Genomic DNA, 19,556 nt, shown 5'->3' with positions numbered 1-19,556 from the left:
CTCCCCGAGCTTTTTGTAAGGGGAGCAAATGTTCTTTACTAAAGCCTCGAGGGGAGGGTGTTAAGACAGGCTGCTAATATGGGCACAGGTGGGCTCTGCTGCTGCATCTCAGGGTCCCTCTGAGCACAGGGCAGTGGCAGCCACTGCTTAGAGACGTCCTTCATCTGCTAGTGGGTCAGGAACAGTCTTTCCTTCTCCTTGGGCTTCCACTTTCTACTTATCTAACTTTAGGACTCACCTCCTCCAGGAAGTCTTCCTGGACACACATATCCTTCATGCCTGTAATACGTACTGTATTTTCCTTCATGACCCTTAACACAGACTGTAAAGACATATTTATACATATGTCTGCTTGCTTACCGTCATCCTTCCCATGAGTAGAGGATCCACGGGGGCAGGGCTCCTGTCAGGTTTGCTCACAGTTGGCTCTCAGTATGTATTATGGATGGTTGGATGGGTGGGCAGAAAGGTGGATGGTTGATGTGCCCTCTCTCACTCCTTAATGCTCCTGCATGCCCCTCATCATAAGGCTTATTTACCTTCCATTGACTTGCCCGCCTTGCCCAGCACACCATGAATTTTAAATGGGCATGGCACATAGTGGGCATTTGTTGTTTGTATCTGCCACTCCCTTTTGGGAGTTTCCATCTGGTATACAAATATCAGTGTATATAAGATCATTTTTCCAAGTATAGCACTGGGAGAACAGCATCCCTTCCCTTAAAATAGGACATCAGTGGAACCACCTCATTAAGAAATGAGTAGATTTCTTATTTTCTCTTTGGTTAAGCTTCCAGAGCTGCTAGCAGCTAGAAAGGGAACTTAGAAAAGGGAACTTTTAACAAATCAACCACAGCAAAGGATTGACTATCCCCAGGGAGTTGATGAAGTAGTAGGTGGAATGTCAGTGAAAAGACTAGCCACGAAGGCCCCAGGGAAGACAGCATGGAACCTCGAGTGTCAGGATGCAGGTTCTGGTACACAGTCATATACAGTGTCAGGGCCACCAGGAACCTTGGGGGGTTGGCGGCTCTATACTTGCTGTTTTATAGGCTAGAAATCCTTGGTGAGAGAGAAGATCGCGGAGCTCTGCTGAGAGCAAACTTGTTCCCCGGATAAGTCATGTTATAGCCAAGGCAGCAGCGAGGGGAAAGCAAAAGGGCCTGGAAGGAAAAGATGAACGCATCTCAAACACGTGAGGGGAAGATCTGTGTGTAGCAGACGCGTGAATGTACGCAGGTAGCTCCCTGCTGTCGTGTGTGTTAAAAGGCACAAGGAGGGTACGGTTTAGGCTGATCATCTGATCCCCAGGTTCCACGCTGGAAGGCCTGTTTGGCAGATCTGAGTGGGGTCTAGTTTCAGAAGCTTCCCAGGTGATTCTGATGCTTTTTAAAAATCAAACCTTTGAAAGATGGTGGCCACTGTAGAAAGCAGCCAATCCGACCACACACCTTTGTTAGCCACATGGCAACTTCCAGACGTGACCCAAAGTGGCAGGGTCCCTAAGAGTCTACTGGCTGGGAGCTGGATGAAGCCCAGGGACCCATCTGCGCATGGCTTTGAGATAAGAGGAGCTTTTAGGCCCCCAGCTACCTTCCTCCTTCCTGCAGTCTGGGACGCAGGGAGAGAAGCTAGGGTGGGTGTGCTGCTGTGGGAAACTTGGAAGCACAGACCCCCCAAGCCCGTTCTGCATCCTTTGTGAACACAGACTTGCTTGCACACCTTGGCTGTCATTGCCTTCGCAGACATCAGTTCCTGGTATATAGACTGGTGTGGTTATTGCAGAAGCTGTATTATTCCCACCGACAACCCAAAGCAGGCAGGAACTCGTACTGATCCATAATTCCCACGGGTTGTATATTCTTCTCTCCACTGTCCCAAGCTGTGAACTACCCTCTCCTTCCCCTCAGCATCTTAGACTTCCCCAAGTAGATCTCAATGCGTTTAGATGTTCCTTAAGCAACTCTTTAGGTAACTCAGGCCACGTCAAAGAGGCTGCGTGTTGGGGCTCCCCTGGTGGCGCAGTGGTTGAGTCCGCCTGTCGATGCAGGGGACACGGGTTCGTGCTCTGGTCCAGGAAGATCCCACATACCGCGGAGCGGCTGGGCCCGTGAGCCAGGGTCGCTGGGCCTGCGCGTCCGGAGCCTGTGCTCCGCAGCGGGAGAGGCCGCAGCAGTGAGAGGCCCGCATACCGCAAAAAAAAAAAAAAAAAAAAAGAGGCTACATGAAGCTCCTTGCGGTATGTGGAACTGTCAGAGCGAGATAAGACAGATAAGTCTGCAAGGATCGTTAGTCTAAGAAAATAAGATTTAAACTCGGGGGTGGTTTTTTGTTTGATTTGGTTTCATACTTAAGGAGATGAAGTGATTATTTAAATAGGTGGGGGGAAAATAAGGTAAGAATAATTATTTGGCCTGGATGCATTGCCCAGAAAACTGCTGAAGTTTGAAGTAGGCTTATTCCCCTGGCACATCTTTCTGGGGCCTGTTCCAACTCGTTACCTGGCTTTGTGCTGCATTTTCATCCGAGCAGTTTGCAGTTCTCAAGGAAGTAAACAGCTCAAGTGATTTGCATAGGAAAGCAAATATTGTAATCTACAGCCCCACAGTGCCATGGTCTCCAAAGTAGGGTGAGCACACCCCAGGGCAGGGTTGGGGCAGAGTCAGATAGTCCCCTTGCAGTGTGGGCAGAAAGTATTAGAACGTGTATAGATTTTTATCTCATTTTAGATCGTTTTGTGTTTTATAGTATATGTGTACATTAGTACAGTAGCGTAGAGTTATACATTATGAATCTGTGTTGGGAGTGCCTGACGGCTACACGATCTAGAATGGTTGACATCACAGCATGGAGCCGTAGGAAATACAGTTGAAAGAAATCCCCTTAGTTTACAGTCAACTTTATTATCATTTTTGGATTTGAAAAATTCCTTCACATTTCAGTGGAAATAAAATATGGACTACCAGGGCACGTAATAAAGTTTCTTTGCCTCCACATTAACTTTGATGAAACTGACACCATAGTGGTCATGAAGTGACTTTATCACGTCAAGTAAGTTGGTTCCAATCTTTGGGTATTCCATTACCGTATTACAAGATGCCTTTTAGCCCTGCCCCTTGTTATGAATTTTCCTCTTATAAATATCATCCTTATTAATTTAGTTGTATATGTCCACTGGGAGTTGAAGTCTGTGGTCTGCCCATCGAAATGTGAAATAGAATATATTAAGATTGAGGGAAGGTGGCAGTGCAGAAATGGAACTGAAATAGACAAAATGATGGCAATTACACGGGGGAAAAAACAGGATTATGTGACTTATAAATATAAGTGAGTATATCTTATATATTATATATTATAAATGAATATATCTTATTCATTTATGAGCTTTGCTAAGCCTTTAAGGTAACAGAAATCCTTGAGATGTATGTGTCTTTGGAGACCTTACATGGAGATGGTGCTGATACACAGAGTCTCACTCTCTTAAGAGAAACAGGATATCTCCACTTAGTTTCAATTCCAGTTATCGTGCTGGGGTTTTGGTCTTTTTTTAGGAAAATCACTTTGACAGTGCATTAGGTGAATTAGACAAATAGGCAATGTATGCTAGAAAAAAGCACACCTGACTTGAAGACTTCATGAGGAGTGGAAGATTTGAAGGGGTTTTGGTTTTTTTTTTTTGCTTTTTCACCACATTGTATACAACATGGTAGTACAGAGCCTGGAAATAAAAACACAGCAGAATATGAGAGATCAGAAGTTCCCCTCTGGAATCCAGGGCAGAAATTTCTCAAAGAAGTAGAGCCATTTACAATGAATAGAATTCTCCTCACCCACCCCCTATTGTAACTGTTTGCTTGCCTAGGTTTTTACATAAGTACTGATGTAGCTCAGTGAATGATGTTTGCAGAAAAAAGAAATCCATGCCTCTCCCTTCTGGTTCTTCCCCTTACTTCTTAACTTGGGATATCCTTCCTTCTATTCCTGACTCTCGAAATTCTGAAGCCCCTCATTCCTCAGAGACTTTTCTAATCCCTCCGGCTTTCTGTCATCTCTGCTTTCTCTCATTGCCAATTCCATTTGTCTGTTTCTCACATTTTAGAACCTAGAGTCTGTCGTACAGAGTGAAGTAAGTCAGAAAGAGAAAAACAAATACCGTATGCTAATGCATACATATGGAATCTAGAAAAATGGTACTGATGGACCTACTGGCAGAGCAGGAATAAAGAAGCAGACGTAGAGAAGGGATCTGAGGACACGGGGGTGGGGGGGGGAGGCTGGGAGGTAGTGAAAGAGTAGCACTGACATATATACACTACCAAATGTAAAATAGCTAGGGGGAAGCTGCTGCAAAGCACAGGGAGATCAGCTCGGTGCTTTGTGACCACCTAGAGGGGTGGCATAGGAATGGTGGGAGGGAGGCCTAAGACGGAGGGGATATGAGGATACACATATACATATAGCTGATTCACGTTGTTTTACAGCAGAAACTAACACAACATTGTAAAGCAATTATGCTCCAATAAAGATGTATAAAGAAAAAACCTTAGGGCTTCCCTGGTGGCGCAGTGGTTGAGTGTCCACCTGCCGATGCAGGGGACACCGGTTCGTGCCCCAGTCCGGGAGGATCCCACATGCCGCAGAGCGGCTGGGCCCGTGAGCCATGGCCAATGAGCCTGCACGTCCAGAGCCTGTGGGAGAGGCCACAACAGTGAGAGGCCCGCGTACCGCAAAAAAAAAACTTAAAAATCAGAAAGACACCTCCTGATTTATAAAGGAGTAGATGTTTTCAAAAATTTGTTGGTAAAGCTGATATTCAAATTTATTTCCCCTAGAAACGAACATATTTACTTAATAAATATTTGTAGAATTATCTTTTAAGCTAGTGGTGGCAAATAGGTAGCCTGCATGGCACCACACACCCCGTCTTCAGCCCCTAAAGCGGACATTTCTAATCCCTCCTAACAATCATCCCACTGGCACCAGACACAATCTCAGAAGCTGATAATGTGGCCTTGCAGGTGTCCACAACCAAACCGTAGTACTAGCCAACACTCGACTGTAGCCAGCTTTGACATAGCCATCTACATGCTGAGTGCCATGCCCAGTGCTTTGGGGGATTCGAAGAGGTAGCAGTCAGTCTTCCTCTGTTAACAGGATTTGTTATATTCCATAATGAATGATAGTTATTTCTATACTTTTTATATTCACCTCTTCCGTATAATAAATCTTTAGGAGCCGTATGCTATATTGACCTAGAGGAGGGGTGTCTCATTCCATCCAGGGATCAGACAGGGCTCAGTAGGTGGGGTGATGTTTGACTATTCCATAGGATTTCTACAGGAACACCCACAGGAGTGGGTGACACCCTGGAGTGGAAAAATAACACGTACAGTGGTCCACAAATAGGAAATTTTAAGGCTTGTTCAAGAATCAACAAATAGTCAATTAAGTGCAAATGTCCAGCCCATGCTTTTAGTTCCACACTAAAAAACTATGACTTATTTTACAAGCTATATACTCACTGATGATTTTAAAGTTGAGTTACAGGGTCAGAGTTTTTGTTTTACGGTTCCTCAAGCAGTAAGGTAGAGGAAGAGCTGGGCTGAAGAAAGGCAGATGGAGGTGGAGGTGTTTGCTATAGCTCCACGGAGAAGTCAGCAGAGCCTGGACTGAAGGAGAGGGGCCCAGAGGAAAGGCAGGAAGCAGTCTGACGGGTCAATGGAGAAAGGGAGCAGGGCCAGCCGGCTGCCTGGAGAGCCGGGTTCTGCAGGCAGGGCTCCTTGGTTACCACCAAGGAGTAAGTTTCCTTCTCCCCCAACCCCCGTTTTTTTTTCTGAAGGCAGGACTGATCCTAAGCATAATTTTGAGTGGGATTTTGTTTACCTTTGAACCCTCCAGCCTCTTGTCATTTGCTCCTCCTTACTTGTTGGACCCTCTCTCCCCAGGTTTCCTGGAGCCCAGTATCCTCATACTGTTCTAAACCCCCCACTGAGGCACCCATTCTCTCCCCTCTCCCCTAAGAGGTTGCATCCTCCCCAGAAACCTCTCCTTTCTTCTTCTCCAAGCCATTTTCTCCCCTTCTCCCACCACCGCCACCACCACCACCAACAACAAAGACCAAAACACACACAAAACCCTTTCCATCTCTTCTAAGCCGTATGTTTGCTAACAAAGCAATGCGGTTAAACCAGGTCAAATGGTGGCCAGTAACCCTATGACACTTAGCAAAGTATGTGCATTTTTTTCATTAATTTATTTATTTTTGGCTGCATTGGGTCTTCGCTGCTGTACACGGGCTTTCCCTAGTTGCGGCAAGTGGGGGCTGCTCTTCGTTGCGGTGCGCAGGCTTCTCATTGCGGTGGCTTCTCTTGTTGCGGAGCACGGGCTCTAGGTGCACGGGCTTCAGTAGTTGTGGCACGCGGGCTCAGTAGTTGTGGCTCGCGGGCTCTAGAGCGCAGGCTCAGTAGTTGTGGTACACGGGCTTAGTTGCTCCGTGGCATGTGGGATCTTCCCGGACCAGGGATCGAACACATGTCCCCTGCACTGGCAGGCGGATTCTTAACCACTGCGCCACCAGGGAAGCCTTCAAATGAGTTTCTTATCAGGATCATTTTTAAATGAAACATAAAGATGAAATCACAAAAGCCTGGATGACACAGACGTTTTTAGAGGAAATACTGTGGTAGAACAGTAAGCCTTGTCTCCAGCAGTAGCTTTCTTAAAATGTCTCTACTTGTCAGTACTTTCCCTTCAACTCATAAAGTTATGTTTCTTAAAATTCTTCAGCTTGTTCCCAATGATTTTGGATAGGGATGGAGGTGGGGCGATGGATAGAGCTCGGGTATGAGTTATTCCTGTAGATGAGAGGTCGGCAGTTGTAAAAGCCAGCTCATAAATATTTCAGGCTTTGCTGGCCAAACAGTCCCCGTTGCAACCATTCACCTCTGCCTTTGCAGTGCAAAAGCAGTCATAGGCAATAAGCAAACTGATGGGCATGACTGTGTTCCAGTAAAACTTTACAATGACAGGTATGGGGCCAGGTGTGGCCCCCAGGCAGCAGGTTTCCGACCCCTGCTGTGGGAGATCATGTGTGAGCCTGGGACCACCTCCCCTATTACTACTTCCCCTGTGGGCTCCACAGAACACATTCTCAGCTTTCCAGTCCAATTCTTCAAGAAGTACATGCCCTTAGAAACATATACCAGCAAATCAGCGGGAACTCAACGCCACTCTTGGAAAATAAAGAACTCAGAGTACAGCTTGTGTTGAGCTGCAAAAGGTAGCAGATGGTCTTAGGGTACTGCCTGGAACTTAGCAGCAGACCAAAACTTCACCACAATGTCCTCAACATAACCAGTTACTGTTTATCTAAAATCTGCCTAAGTGGCATGTCCAGTTAAAACAGTCTTTTTCTGTTACAATAAGCCATAGTATCATGTAAAACTTCCTTAAAATGTTTGCATAGAAAAAAGGTGCTGGAAAAATCTGACCTGTTTACCATCATTGCTGAATTGGATTTGACTCAGCGGCTATATTAAGGCACCTCAGATAGTTCATCTCTTATTTTCTTTCCTGCCAATCTTCCTGTTTACTTCTTAGGTCTTTTGCATGCCTTTCTTTTTCTTTTTTGATAGCGCTCCCACGTCTACATTTGTGTGTCTTGCGGTTTTCCTACCTATGTACACACAACTTGCATTTTTATCCTTCTAGAATTTGGGACTAAGCATATCACCAGGCCTGCTGCTCCCAGAGATGTGTCCAAGGCGAGCAGACAGCCGGCTCCTGCTGAGAAATGACCCAAGGGTCTGCCTTCACTAGCCAGCCCACAACCCCAGAGAAGAACTCCAAACCCCAGTCTTCTCACTAGGTCATGGGGACATGGCGACAGTGAGCATTCTCGTGCTTTGTAGAGAATGTCTGGACTTGCCTTGCCCGATTTGAAATTGATACCAATTGATACCAAGGAGGGTATCTCCTTCTTGCATCTGCATCTCCTGTTATTTTTGATGAACTTGAGAGTCCCTTGAGGATACTGTCCTCTCCTTGGGAGGGTGACACATACAAACGCACCACAGGAGGGGCAGATGTGGGCCAATGACTGATTACACTTCTGTACCCTTAAGGTGATTTCTTTGCCTCACCTTTCTGAAAGACCAAAGGATCTACTTAATTTGTATGCCTAAAAATCATCCACGTCATCACCAACGAAGTGTGTTAAGCCTGTTCACATTGTTTGGGGATGATAAATGGGAGAACACGGGAAATGGGCTCAGCTAGAACGAGGACAGTATTATTTCATTTGCAAAGCCACAGCCTGAGCACCTCAGTTGACATCAGCTGCTGCTTCTCCCCCAGCTGCATCTGACGCTCCGTGTGGACCAGAGCATGCTGCGGCGGGGGAGGGGAGGGAGGGGAGTTTACTTTTCAGTTTTACTGTTTTCTTCTTCAGTGCTGAGTTAGTCTCTTTGTTGGAAAGCAGTGAGTCTAGCGTAGCAGGAGATTTGTGTTTGAATTTCTGCAGTCAACTCACAGGCTTCTTGCTACTTTAGGCTGATTTATTGTTGTTCCCATTCCCTTTTTCTGAGTGGTTATTCATTCCCAGCGCTGGCCTCTGATGGCCATCTGCTTCTCCTTTGGTCACTCGAACATTTGCCCCAGAGATTTGGAAAATGAGCTTCCTCTGGAAGCCTAAAAATAAGCTTAGTGTGACTGAAGCATGATAGAGAACTCACCACCCTCCCCTGTCCTGTAGATACTGACCAGGGGAATGAGCCAGCATGGCTTCCTAGGGATTTGGAGCCTGGATGTCTTCTGTCACATCTGCAGATTTTTTTTTTTCTCTCAAGTGTTGGGAACCGTAAAAACATGGCATGAGCTGGGTGCAACCAGTCCTCCTGCAGTTTTCCTTGGGATCAGATGTTCTTACTCAATGGAAATAGTTGGAGATAGAAGCCATACTTTGCATGGTTTGTTTGTAAGGCTTCAAGAGTTAGCTGAGAAAGACAGATGCTTAGGAGTTAAGCATATTAATCACAGTGTGTTCAAGAAGATCTCATAAATGCTTTGGACAGCAGTTATAGGACATTTCTAAGTACTAGAGTTTTAGTTTGGACCCAGGGGGCCTGTCTCATGAGTAATGATGGTTTTGCTCCCCACCTCCCGAGGACTAAAATTTGCCAGAAGCTAAAGCTCAATCCCTATGCTATTTCTCATCCAAAATTATTTCTAGCCACATTGTCCAGTGCAGCTTTTCAGAGGTTCTGCAATGAGATAAAATGTCAATAATGATATTCAAACAATTAAAATACCAATAAATTCAAATCCCTTTGCAAGTCATAATCCAAAGATGTTCAAATCTAAAACAATTAACATCCAAACTTAAATTTCCTTGACCTTTTGAGTTAAAAACCAAAGTACTTAATGGCCTCCTTTGATCATTCCGATTTCTTGTTTTGTTCCATCTTAGAAAAATGACGTACTTGATGCTGGGTGCTGGGTGGAGATGGTTCCTGTTCTCCATCTGCAGACTGGGCTGTCTTCTACTGTAACAAATATGGCTGTTTCAGCTCCAAGAAAGTTGAATTTGTTCAACGGCATGTCTGTTGTGTGCTTTACTTTTTAGTGAAATGTAAATGAACAAAGAGTAAATGGACCCATAATGGTTGGCCCCACACCCTTGACATGTAAAAAAAAGGAACCAATTCCTAGCCCCTGGACAGTTGTCCCAGGCAAAATTTTGTTCCCAGGATCTTATTTAATTTTGCCAAAGACCCCGTCAAGAACTGAAAAAAGTCTGAGGTTTTTACACTACAGTTTCATGGATGCTGGTAGAAGACATGAGATTCCTGGGTCAGAGACAAATGACTTTATTACTCATGGCACAGCAAGTAACTTTTGGCTTTCTCTAATCCCAATTTAGGATTCGGTCTCAGTTTAGAGCTTCCTGTTTGCATAATTCCCACTCCCCCCGCCTGTGGAAGTGAAGCAGAGGGCCTCAGATAGATGCATACACAGTGGATTTGCTTCACAGCTGGGAACCCTGAACGTAGGCAACCTGAATCTTTTATGATGGGCTAGAAGCAAACTTGATGGCCCTTTGCTCCAGAAAGAGACGTGATTATACTGGACAGTGAACAAACCAGGCCCTTCCTTCTGAGACACTGTCTCTAACCTTCAAGGCTGTTCATCCAACATCCTTGAAAAGATAGATAAATCCAGAGTAGAAACAACCTATGCCCCTGTTCACAAGCCACACAGAAATGGGAGAGACCCATGGAGAATGGTCTCCCAAGGCTATAGCACAGACTCAGTAATAGCAAGTAAAAGAAGATTGATGGTAAAAAATATTCTTGGCTTTTCTTAAAAAGATGCCAGTCAGTCTACAGCAGTTGTTTGGAGTCTATGGCCATGAATTTAAACCCAGCGGCAAGAATCTACCTCCCAGTCTGGATGGAGGAAAATCAATCTGGTCCTGCTTAAAGTGCTTTTCATTTCTATTCAAAAGCTTCTTGATTTGCATTTATACTTTGAGATGAAAGCGAAGGCCTCCCTGATGTACTGCGTTGGGTGTGGACTGTACCTCTGCCAGAGGTTCCAGTTCTCAAGAGCAGACATTTTCAGTCCTGGGCCTCCTTTTCCATCTCCACTGCCTCTTGGCATAGACGTGCTTAGCCTGGAGGAAGCTGCATCTCTCCTCCCCAGTTTACTCATCTGGAAAAACACCCTCTGCAGATTCCTGAACCAAACCTGCTCTCAGGAGTTCTGAAGCTTCTGTCCTAATGAGCTGGTAAAGGCTAATACCTCTGCCACCTGCTCCATGAGATTTGTTTTTCCTCAGGTTTTGAATATTCCAGGGGTCGAGTAGCACTGCTTTCTGCTATGTTTGGGGGTGGGGGGCAGTAATTGGATCCGCCTCTAGTGGTTCACATCTGCCTCCTTTGGGAAAGACTCACTTACGTTTCTGTTTAACCTTTCTTCTTTCTGTGAAAGACTCCTTTCTTCTTTCATGGCCCTGCTTGCTGAATCAGTGTGCCATTTTTACTTCTCCTTTGCTTTCTTACTCAGATTTATTTTTTCTAAAATACTCTTCTAGATTGTGTTGTATATAAAAAAAAGAACAAAAGAAAAGAAATAGATTCTGTTGCGTGGGGCCCATCACTGTGAAAGAGACAGAATCAGTGAGCCTTCTGTTTACTAAAGTATCTGCTGTTCTAGTGCATCTTGACCACCACCACCTCTGAGTTGGCTAATTCTACCCAGGAAATATTCTCCCATCAGACCAACATCAAGTTCTGGCTTACTACCATCCTGCCTGGCTCCCCTTTGGGATGCCTGTTTGCTTTTTTATAGTCCTAATTTCATTTATTTCCCAGGCCGCTGCTGTTGAGGGGGAAAAAAAAAAAAACTTTGTCCCTTTAAATTTACCCAGAAATTGATTTATTCTTCCTGGTCTTCCTCACCCCTCACCCCTGAATCTGTCCAGACATTCAGACCCCTCTTGGTACAGCCATTCCAAGTCCCCTTGCTCAAACTCTTCATCTGCAGTTTATAAATCACATCTCTCATTGTTTTCTGGGCCTGGGACCCCCATGGGGGAGTCATTGCATTGTGTTCTCTGTGTTTTTGCCTCCCTTCCTCAGTTGGATTTCCTTAGGTCCCAGTCACCCCTTCTAAACGAGGAATAACCAGTGTCTCCCACTTTTGTGACGCACATTTTCACAGTAGTAGTACAGGAGCTGGCACATCTCTTTTCCTTATACACTGCGCTGCCCTTGACCTCACAATCTCCTCTCCCCTTATGTCTGTCCAGTCTGTCATCTAAGATCTCATCTTTTCTTCTAAGGACTTAGCTTTCTTTCTTCAGCTAACATCGTGTTCATCGTGTTCTCTTTATGTTTTTTCTCTTCCACTGCTCCTATTCTGATGGTAAGACCAGAGTGTGTTCTCAAATCCTCCTTTGGTGTCCTGGGCAAACCTGACTTTTAAAAACTAAGTGCTCCAGGCACATGCCTTTAAAATTGCCTTCTCAGCTGTTAGGTTTGCAGTAATTTTAGGGAGTTTTCTTCTCATCTTGAATCCAGGAAGGTGGCATATTCTCTTTGGGTGCCCATTTGTTTTGTTTTATTCATTAATTAAATCTATCTTTCTGTAGGTATGAAGTTCAAATGTATATCTCTGCAGTCGAGTGGTATAATCATAGTCAATGTAATCATCAAAGCTAGAGGCATCCTGAGATCTAGTGGGGAGAAAGCTTGAGGGTTGTTTTTGTTTTCTATTTCGGCTAAACCTTCACTATACCCCTATGATACACATTAGGTACTCTGCTAGTACCCTCAAGCACATTCTTATTTAATCCTCATAATAACCCTATAAGATAATTACAAGGGAATTTTAACCCTTTAAAAATACATAGTATCATTGCTACTTTAAAAAATCAAAGAACTGCCTCTGACATCAATGCTCTGTTAATATATTATGGGTACAACACATGTGACAACCTATGGTACACGTAAACTTCATTATACTTTTTTTTAACATCTTTATTGGAGTATAATTGCTTTACAATGGTGTGTTAGTTTCTGCTTTATAACAAAGTGAATCAGCTATACATATACCTATATCCCCATATCCCCTCCCTCTTGCATCTCCCTCCCACCCTCCCTATCCCACCCCTCTAGGTGGTCACAGAGCACTGAGCTGATCTCCCTGTGCTATGTGGCTGCTTCCCACTAGCTATCTATTTTACATTTGGTAGTGTATATATGTCCATGCCACTCTCTCACTTTGTCCCAGCTTGCCCTTCCCCCCTCCCCGTTTCCTCAAGTCCATTCTCTACATCTGCGTCTTTATTCCTGGCCTGCCCCTAGGTTCTTCAGAGCCTTTTTTTTTTTTAGATTCCATATATATGTATTAGCATACAGTATTTGTTTTTCTCTTTCTGACTTACTTCACTCTGTATGACAGACTCCAGGTCCATCCACCTCACTATAAATAATTCAGTTTCGTTTCTTTCTATGGCTGAGTAATATTCCATTGTACATATGTGCCACATCTTCTTTATCCATTCATCTTTCGATGGACACTTAGGTTGGTTCCGTGTCCTGGCTATTGTAAATAGAGCTGCAGTGAACATTGTGGTACATGACTCTTTCTGAATTATGGTTTTCTCAGGGTATATGCCCAGTAGTGGATTGCTGGGTCATATGGTAGTTCTATTTTTAGTTTTTTAAGGAACCTCCATACTGTTCTCCGTAGTGGCTGTATCAATTTACATTCCCACCAACAGTGCAAGAGGGTTCCCTTTTCTCCACACCCTCTCCAGCATTTATTGTTTGTAGATTTTTTGATGATGGCCATTCTGACCGGTGTGAGGTGATCCCTCATTGCAGTTTTCATTGCATTTCTCTAATGATTAGTGACGTTGAGCATCCTTTCATGTGTTTGTTGGCAATCTGTATATCTTTTTTGGAGAAATGTCTATTTAGGTTTTCTGCCCATTTTTGGATTGGGTTTGTTTTTTTTATTGAGCTGCTTGTAAATTTTGGAGATTAATCCTTTGTCAGTTGTTTCATTTGCAAATATTTTCTCCCATTCTGAGGGTTGTCTTTTCGTCTTGTTTCCTTTGCTGTGCAAAAGCTTTTAAGTTTCGTTAGGTCCCATTTGTTTATTTTTGTTTTTATTCCCATTTCTCTAGGAGGTGGGTCAAAAAGGATCTTGCTGTGATTTATGTCATAGAGTGTTCTGCCTATGTTTTCCTCTAAGAGTTTATAGTGTCCGGGCTTACGTTTACGTCTTTAATCCATTTTGTGTTTATTTTTGTGTATGGTGTTAGGGAGTATACTAATTTCATTCTTTTACATGTAGCTGTCCAGTTTTCCCAGCACCACTTATAGAAGAGGCTGTCTTTTCTCCATTGTATATTCTTGCCTCCTTTATCAAAGATAAGGTGACCATATGTGCGTGGGTTTATCTCTGGGCTTTCCATCCTGTCCCATTGATCTATATTTCTGTTTTTGTGCCATTATACTTTTTATACACTTGCTGTGCTTGTAGTTCAAACGGAGCGTGGGACAGAGGTTTCTACAATTGCTAATTAAAATACCTTTTTTCTGAATTGAGGGCAGCCTGATGATAACAACTCTCCCGTATTCTTTGGCTAATGAGCTACTTTGGTGTAGCTGGGAGCCTCCATTGTCCATCTCTGGAGTAAGGCTGGGAGAGCAGGGAGGAGTGCGAAGATTCCAGCTCAGTCCTGCGGCTCCTTTGGAGGCTGCTCTGTTTGGAGGCAGGGCAGTGGTGAATTGCAGAGGCCCATACTCTATTCCACTTGCATAGCCTGGGCTTTTATGAATCCTCTAAAGTTTGTCTAGGTCACTCCTGACTCCTTGGAATCTCCCTCAAAAATCAGATCCACTCTTAACCTGTGTCATCACTTCCAACTCTTTGCGCCATTTCTTACACCACTGCTTCAGCTTACCTTCATTCCCACTTCCAGAGCTCCTCTGTCTCCTGGGCCTTTGTGGGAGGTCTGTATGCAAAGTGAGTTGCTTTGGGGCTTTCTCCAACTCCCGTTTTAGGATTCAGCTTTCCCAAGTGAGATCTATGACCTCACATTTGCTTACTGGTTTCCAGAATTTTGTTGCTCTTGTCTTCTATTCTCTTTGTGGGATTATGTCTTTTGTTTAAAAAAGAAATCTCTTTCCCTATCATTTTAGGGTGGTTGCAAGAGGGAAATCTGCCATCTTTAATCAGAAGACTATATCATTTAATTCTTAATTCAAGCCCTGTTTTTCAAACGACAACATTAGAGCTCAAAGAGGTTGACAAATGTGCCTAAATTGCCACTAAATGGTGGCAACCAGGATTTATGCCCAGGATTCTCAACCACACTCCCCTACCACCTGGCTATAAAACCAGAAGAATCTCATAGGTTATAGGTTGTGGAAATTGTACGAATAGACAGGCTCTAAACCTGGAAATTGGGCAAATTATATTAGATCCCATTAATATAATGGCATTGTCTATGACACATGAATTGGAAATTGCTGATGAATAATAGATTATATCTACTGTTTCTCTGAACCAAAGGCCTTCCAGGAGAACTTTCTGCGCATTTCATTTTAGAACAACTAAAATGACATCATTTCCGGAGCAGTCTGATTTGTTCTGCATGTCTGAAAAAAAAAAAAAAAGTACAGCAAAGGGTCTTTCTTACAGTGTGGACATTTTCAGACAATAGTCATAAAACTGAAGAGAGGTTCATTGTAATCAAACTGCACTTCATATGTTGCTACTTCCTGAAATAATCTGGAACTAATGTATCTAAGCAACATACTTCCTGTTCATTGAGTTATAAGCCACTTAAAACCATTGACAGGACTGGTTTTTTGTTACAAGAGGAAATGGTTCCATTTAAATTCAGAACCTTTTGCTAACGTGGTCAGGAGATTCTGAAATAAGATTTCACTTCTGCCTCAAGCTCACCAGTGTGCCCTTTGCCACGCTTTGAGATATCTCTGGGTTCATTCTGATTGATTTTAGCTTTTAGCTACAGGCTTTCGGTAGTTATGTAACATACACCACTCTTGAGCGTAAGATTTCTTTGGTATAATCTTTTGGTATTTTATAGATCATAGAAACCAAATCATGTCATTCTTTGGTGCATTTCAGGATTTTAAAACAGAAAATATTGTTTCTTAAGGCTGTGGTTCTTTCTTCTAAACCACCTCCCCAGATTCAAAAAATCAATGAGTTTACAACATTCTTGTGTGCGTCATAAAGATTTCAGATTCGACATAGAGCATGTAAAGCTCTTGTAAAACTCTACACCACTCATTTTGTACGCTCTTCACATATAATCTATCCTAGATCCCGGGTACATGTTGTAAACAAAATGGTGTTACTTTAGGGTCTCAGTTTATTTCTTCATCTGTCAAGTGGAGATAATATTATTTACCTTGAGACATATTTGCTGTGCAAATTAAATGAAAAAAAATCGAGGTGAACGAACTGTACAGTACAGTATTGATCATCCAAAGTGTTCATTGAAAAGCATCTCAGGTTGGAAGTGGGAAATAGCCTGGTAATACCTGAAGCTGGAGATCCGGAGACTGAATGTGAAGTCGCAGCCTCGCCTGTAGGAGTTGGGAAGCCTCGGACAGGCCACTTTCCTTCTGTGAGTGCTTCTGTCATCTCCAAAATGTCTCCCGACTGTGTGCAAACCTGGGGCTGTGCTGGAAAACTGGAATGCAGAGTGGAAGGAGGAAACCTCACAGGTCCAGCAACAGTGGGCTGGGGTTGCTTTCCTCCCTTGGCACGTGAGCTTCTCAGTCAGCCTTTCTGATGGTCTGAGACTTGACCACTGTGTAGTGAGCCACCCATGTAATGGGCATCAGAGGAGGTAATGATTAGCAAACTGAGGAATACCTTTCTCTGGGAGCCTGGGTCAGGCGGTGTAACCGGGAAGAACCAGGAATTTTACTCGTCTCCAGCAATTGCTGTTTACAGTCTGGAGACAGATTCTTTCCATAAAGTTTTTAAGCCAAGCAAAGGAGAGGCCCTGAGGCTTCTCTCTGGACTATTCCTAATTGCCTGTCTCCTTCTGTGCCCCGCCCCCATCCCTGGCATGTCTCCAAGAGGCTTCTTTTGTACTGTGTATGAATTAATGCCCCAATTTGGTGTTGGGAGAGATGTCCCTCTAGAGAATCTCTAAAATCACCCTCAGGATTCCATTCTTGCCTTTACTTCATAATTTAAACCTGGAGCCCTGCCAATCCCGGACGTTGTAATAGGAATTCACCAAATTTATCTTTGTTTTATATATCAAGATTAATTTGTTTTCCCAATGCCTCTTCCTCAATTTGCCTACATCGCCTCATTTCTCAGAATTTTTCTTTTCTTCTTTCTCATCCCAAAAGATACTTGAACTTGAGGGGGATGGGGGAAGCTTCCAGATCTTTCATATTACATATAAGAGTTAGCTATAAACAATTACCTCTTAAAAAGGGGGCTTACCTGGGAGATTACTCTTAACTGCTTACTTTATACGTTTTCATAAACTGAATTTGATATACAATGTATAATTTTTATTATCTGTTAAAATTCAGGGTTTCTTTTTTCTTTACATTATAATTACAAGACTTTCCAATGACTGCTAAGTGGTAAAGGATATCATCTATGTCTTTTTAAAGGACATGTATGTTCCTTAGTGTGAATCTTACCTATTTTAATTAATATGACTTTTTTTCTCCAGAACCTCAAAGGAAAATAAAATTTCAAATGAGAGGGCTCATTTGTTCGATGTATCTCCTAAGTTTTCTACATGTAAATTTACCCCCCAGATTTTTTTTTTTTTTTTTCCCCGATATGTGGGCCTCTCACTGTTGTGGCCTCTCCCATTGCAGAGCACAGGCTCTGGACGCGCAGGCTCAGCGGCCATGGCTTACGGGTCCAGCCGCTCCACGGCATGTGGGATCTTCCCGGACCAGGGCACGAACCCGTGTCCCCTGCATCGGCAGGCGGACTCTCAACCACTGCGCCACCAGGGAAGCCCCCCCTCCAGATATTTTTATAACCACTCTCAAGCACATGAGTCTCCTTCTCCTCTCTAATAAGCATAGCTCTTCTTAGCATGTTGGGCTTTTCTCAGATGGAGGACCAAGGAGCCTTGGGGTCATCCTTTCTGCATAACCTCTTGGTGTTTGATAATGTAGACATAAAACTTACAGACGTGTGGGCTGACTTCATAGATGCCTCTGGGTGTCCTGGGTGGTGCTTGATTCTGGAAGGTATTTAATCAGTACTCAGGAGTGTTAAAAAACAAAATTCAACCGAGTAAATTTGAAGATCTAATTGGCTTTATTCAGCAATTCATGTCTCGGGCAGCATCCCATCTAGAAAAGAGAAAGGCACTCTGAAGAGTTGTACAAAATGGAAGGTTTTATAGGCAGACAGAGGGTGGGGCGGAAGTTACAAGGCTGGATTCTTTCAGGCAAGGTTACCGTCCCTGAAAGAAAAATGGGGTTTCAGGCAGATTACCTCACTGACCAGGAGATTACTGGCTGACTGGTTTAAAATTCTACTCCTGAGAGAGGCTGGAACTGCAGTTCCTTTAGGTATGAAGTCTTGGTGGGGCTTAGCACAAGCAACTCCATTTGGAGTTGTTGTTTCTTTTTTTTTTTTTTTTTTTTCCTTTGCCGTACGTGGGCCTCTCACTTGTTGTGGCCTCTCCCGTTGCGGAGCACAGGCTCCAGGACGTGCAGGCTCAGTGGCCATGGCTCAGTGGGCCCAGCCGCTCCGCGGCATGTGGGATCTTCCCGGACCTGGGCACGAACCCGTGTCCCCTGCATCGGCAGGGCGGACCTCTCAACCACTGCGCCACCAGGGAAGCCCTGTTGTTTCCTTTTAATGGGAGTGTAACACATGGAATATCTGGTTGACCAGGGTGTAGTTATTTGGCTGCCACAAAATCAAGGCTTACTGTATTTTAAGAATTTTAGAATTGAATTTAAAATTTCTGGTTTAATCGTTGTAGTTTGTACTGTAGGGAAAAGCACTGGCCCACCAGTCAGGGGACCTGCAGTCTACTTGTGGCTTTGCAACCAACCACCTGGGTGACCTTGATCAACACGCTTTCTCAAGAAACAAAATGGCCCCATGGGCCCTTTCCAGTTTGAAACCTCCCTGATTCTATGCTGTGCGGTGAAATGCGTGCCGAGGAGGAACTTGTCAGTGTGACGCTGTGTGGTTCCAGGTTATCTGAAGGGCTGTACTTTGATCCCATGAACCTTTTTTCTCATGTGACGCCTATATTGCTGCTGCTTGAGCCTGAGATAACCTCTCAGAGGAGATGGCAGAAGTGGCCGCAGGCTAGCCTCTCCCATCAGCTCTGTGCTTTCTGCATTTCAGATGCCTGGGACAGAGGACTCCCAAGATGCATGCGGCCCTGAGGAATCCAAGGGGTCCTTGGAAAGTCCGAAACAAGGAAGCAGTAAAATGAAACTCAAGAGTCGTCTTTCAGGTATGTGGACTCTTTGCCTGATACACCCGCCTGAAATGGAGCTTCCAGCCTCAGGAGCTCGGGAAGATAAAGTCATTTGCAGGATGAGCTCTTTTTTCCCTTTAAAAACATCCAAATTCTTTTTCCTTTGATGGTGCATGCCCCGGGCATAACAACCACCTTCAGCCTGGCTGCCCATGTCAGTATTTTTATTTGAGTCATAATGAGATGAATGTCAACATCTCTGTTTGCCTCTGCTTAAACATCAATTTCCTGTAGTGTTTGGTTCACTTACTTCAACAGGACTTACGGTGACCCTTTCACTGTGGAATACTCCCGATGGCCTATCTTTCCAGCAAACATACCTCTTCCTCAAACCGCTGGTCCATGGGAACCTGGGGCAAAGAGCTATTTATTTAGTAACAAATCTGCATCTCAACTAAATGGGGTGAGGGAGGGGGGGAAATGGGATAGAGGTGTAGTTTTTGTAACAAATAGATTTGCCATTTCCTGGGCACATCATAGCAGCTGGCCTAGGCCCTGAGAGAGAAAGTCAGAG

The 19,556-nt window shown here is 44.1% G+C and overlaps 1 protein-coding gene across 1 annotated transcript in view; it reads left to right on the top strand.

Annotated features, from left to right (window-relative positions):
- PDZD2 (PDZ domain containing 2) overlaps positions 1-19,556 on the top strand; it is a 271,976-nt gene that overhangs the window by 198,527 nt on the left and 53,893 nt on the right. Inside the window, exon 7 of the mRNA XM_032627433.1 lies at positions 18,907-19,018. Within this exon, the coding sequence (XP_032483324.1) occupies positions 18,907-19,018 (112 nt within the window). The remainder of the gene's footprint in view (positions 1-18,906; positions 19,019-19,556) is intronic.

This window comes from Phocoena sinus, chromosome 3 (assembly GCF_008692025.1).
Source record: "Phocoena sinus isolate mPhoSin1 chromosome 3, mPhoSin1.pri, whole genome shotgun sequence".
Lineage (NCBI taxonomy): Eukaryota > Metazoa > Chordata > Mammalia > Artiodactyla > Phocoenidae > Phocoena > Phocoena sinus.
This window is presented reverse-complemented; position numbering and strand designations above follow the sequence as displayed.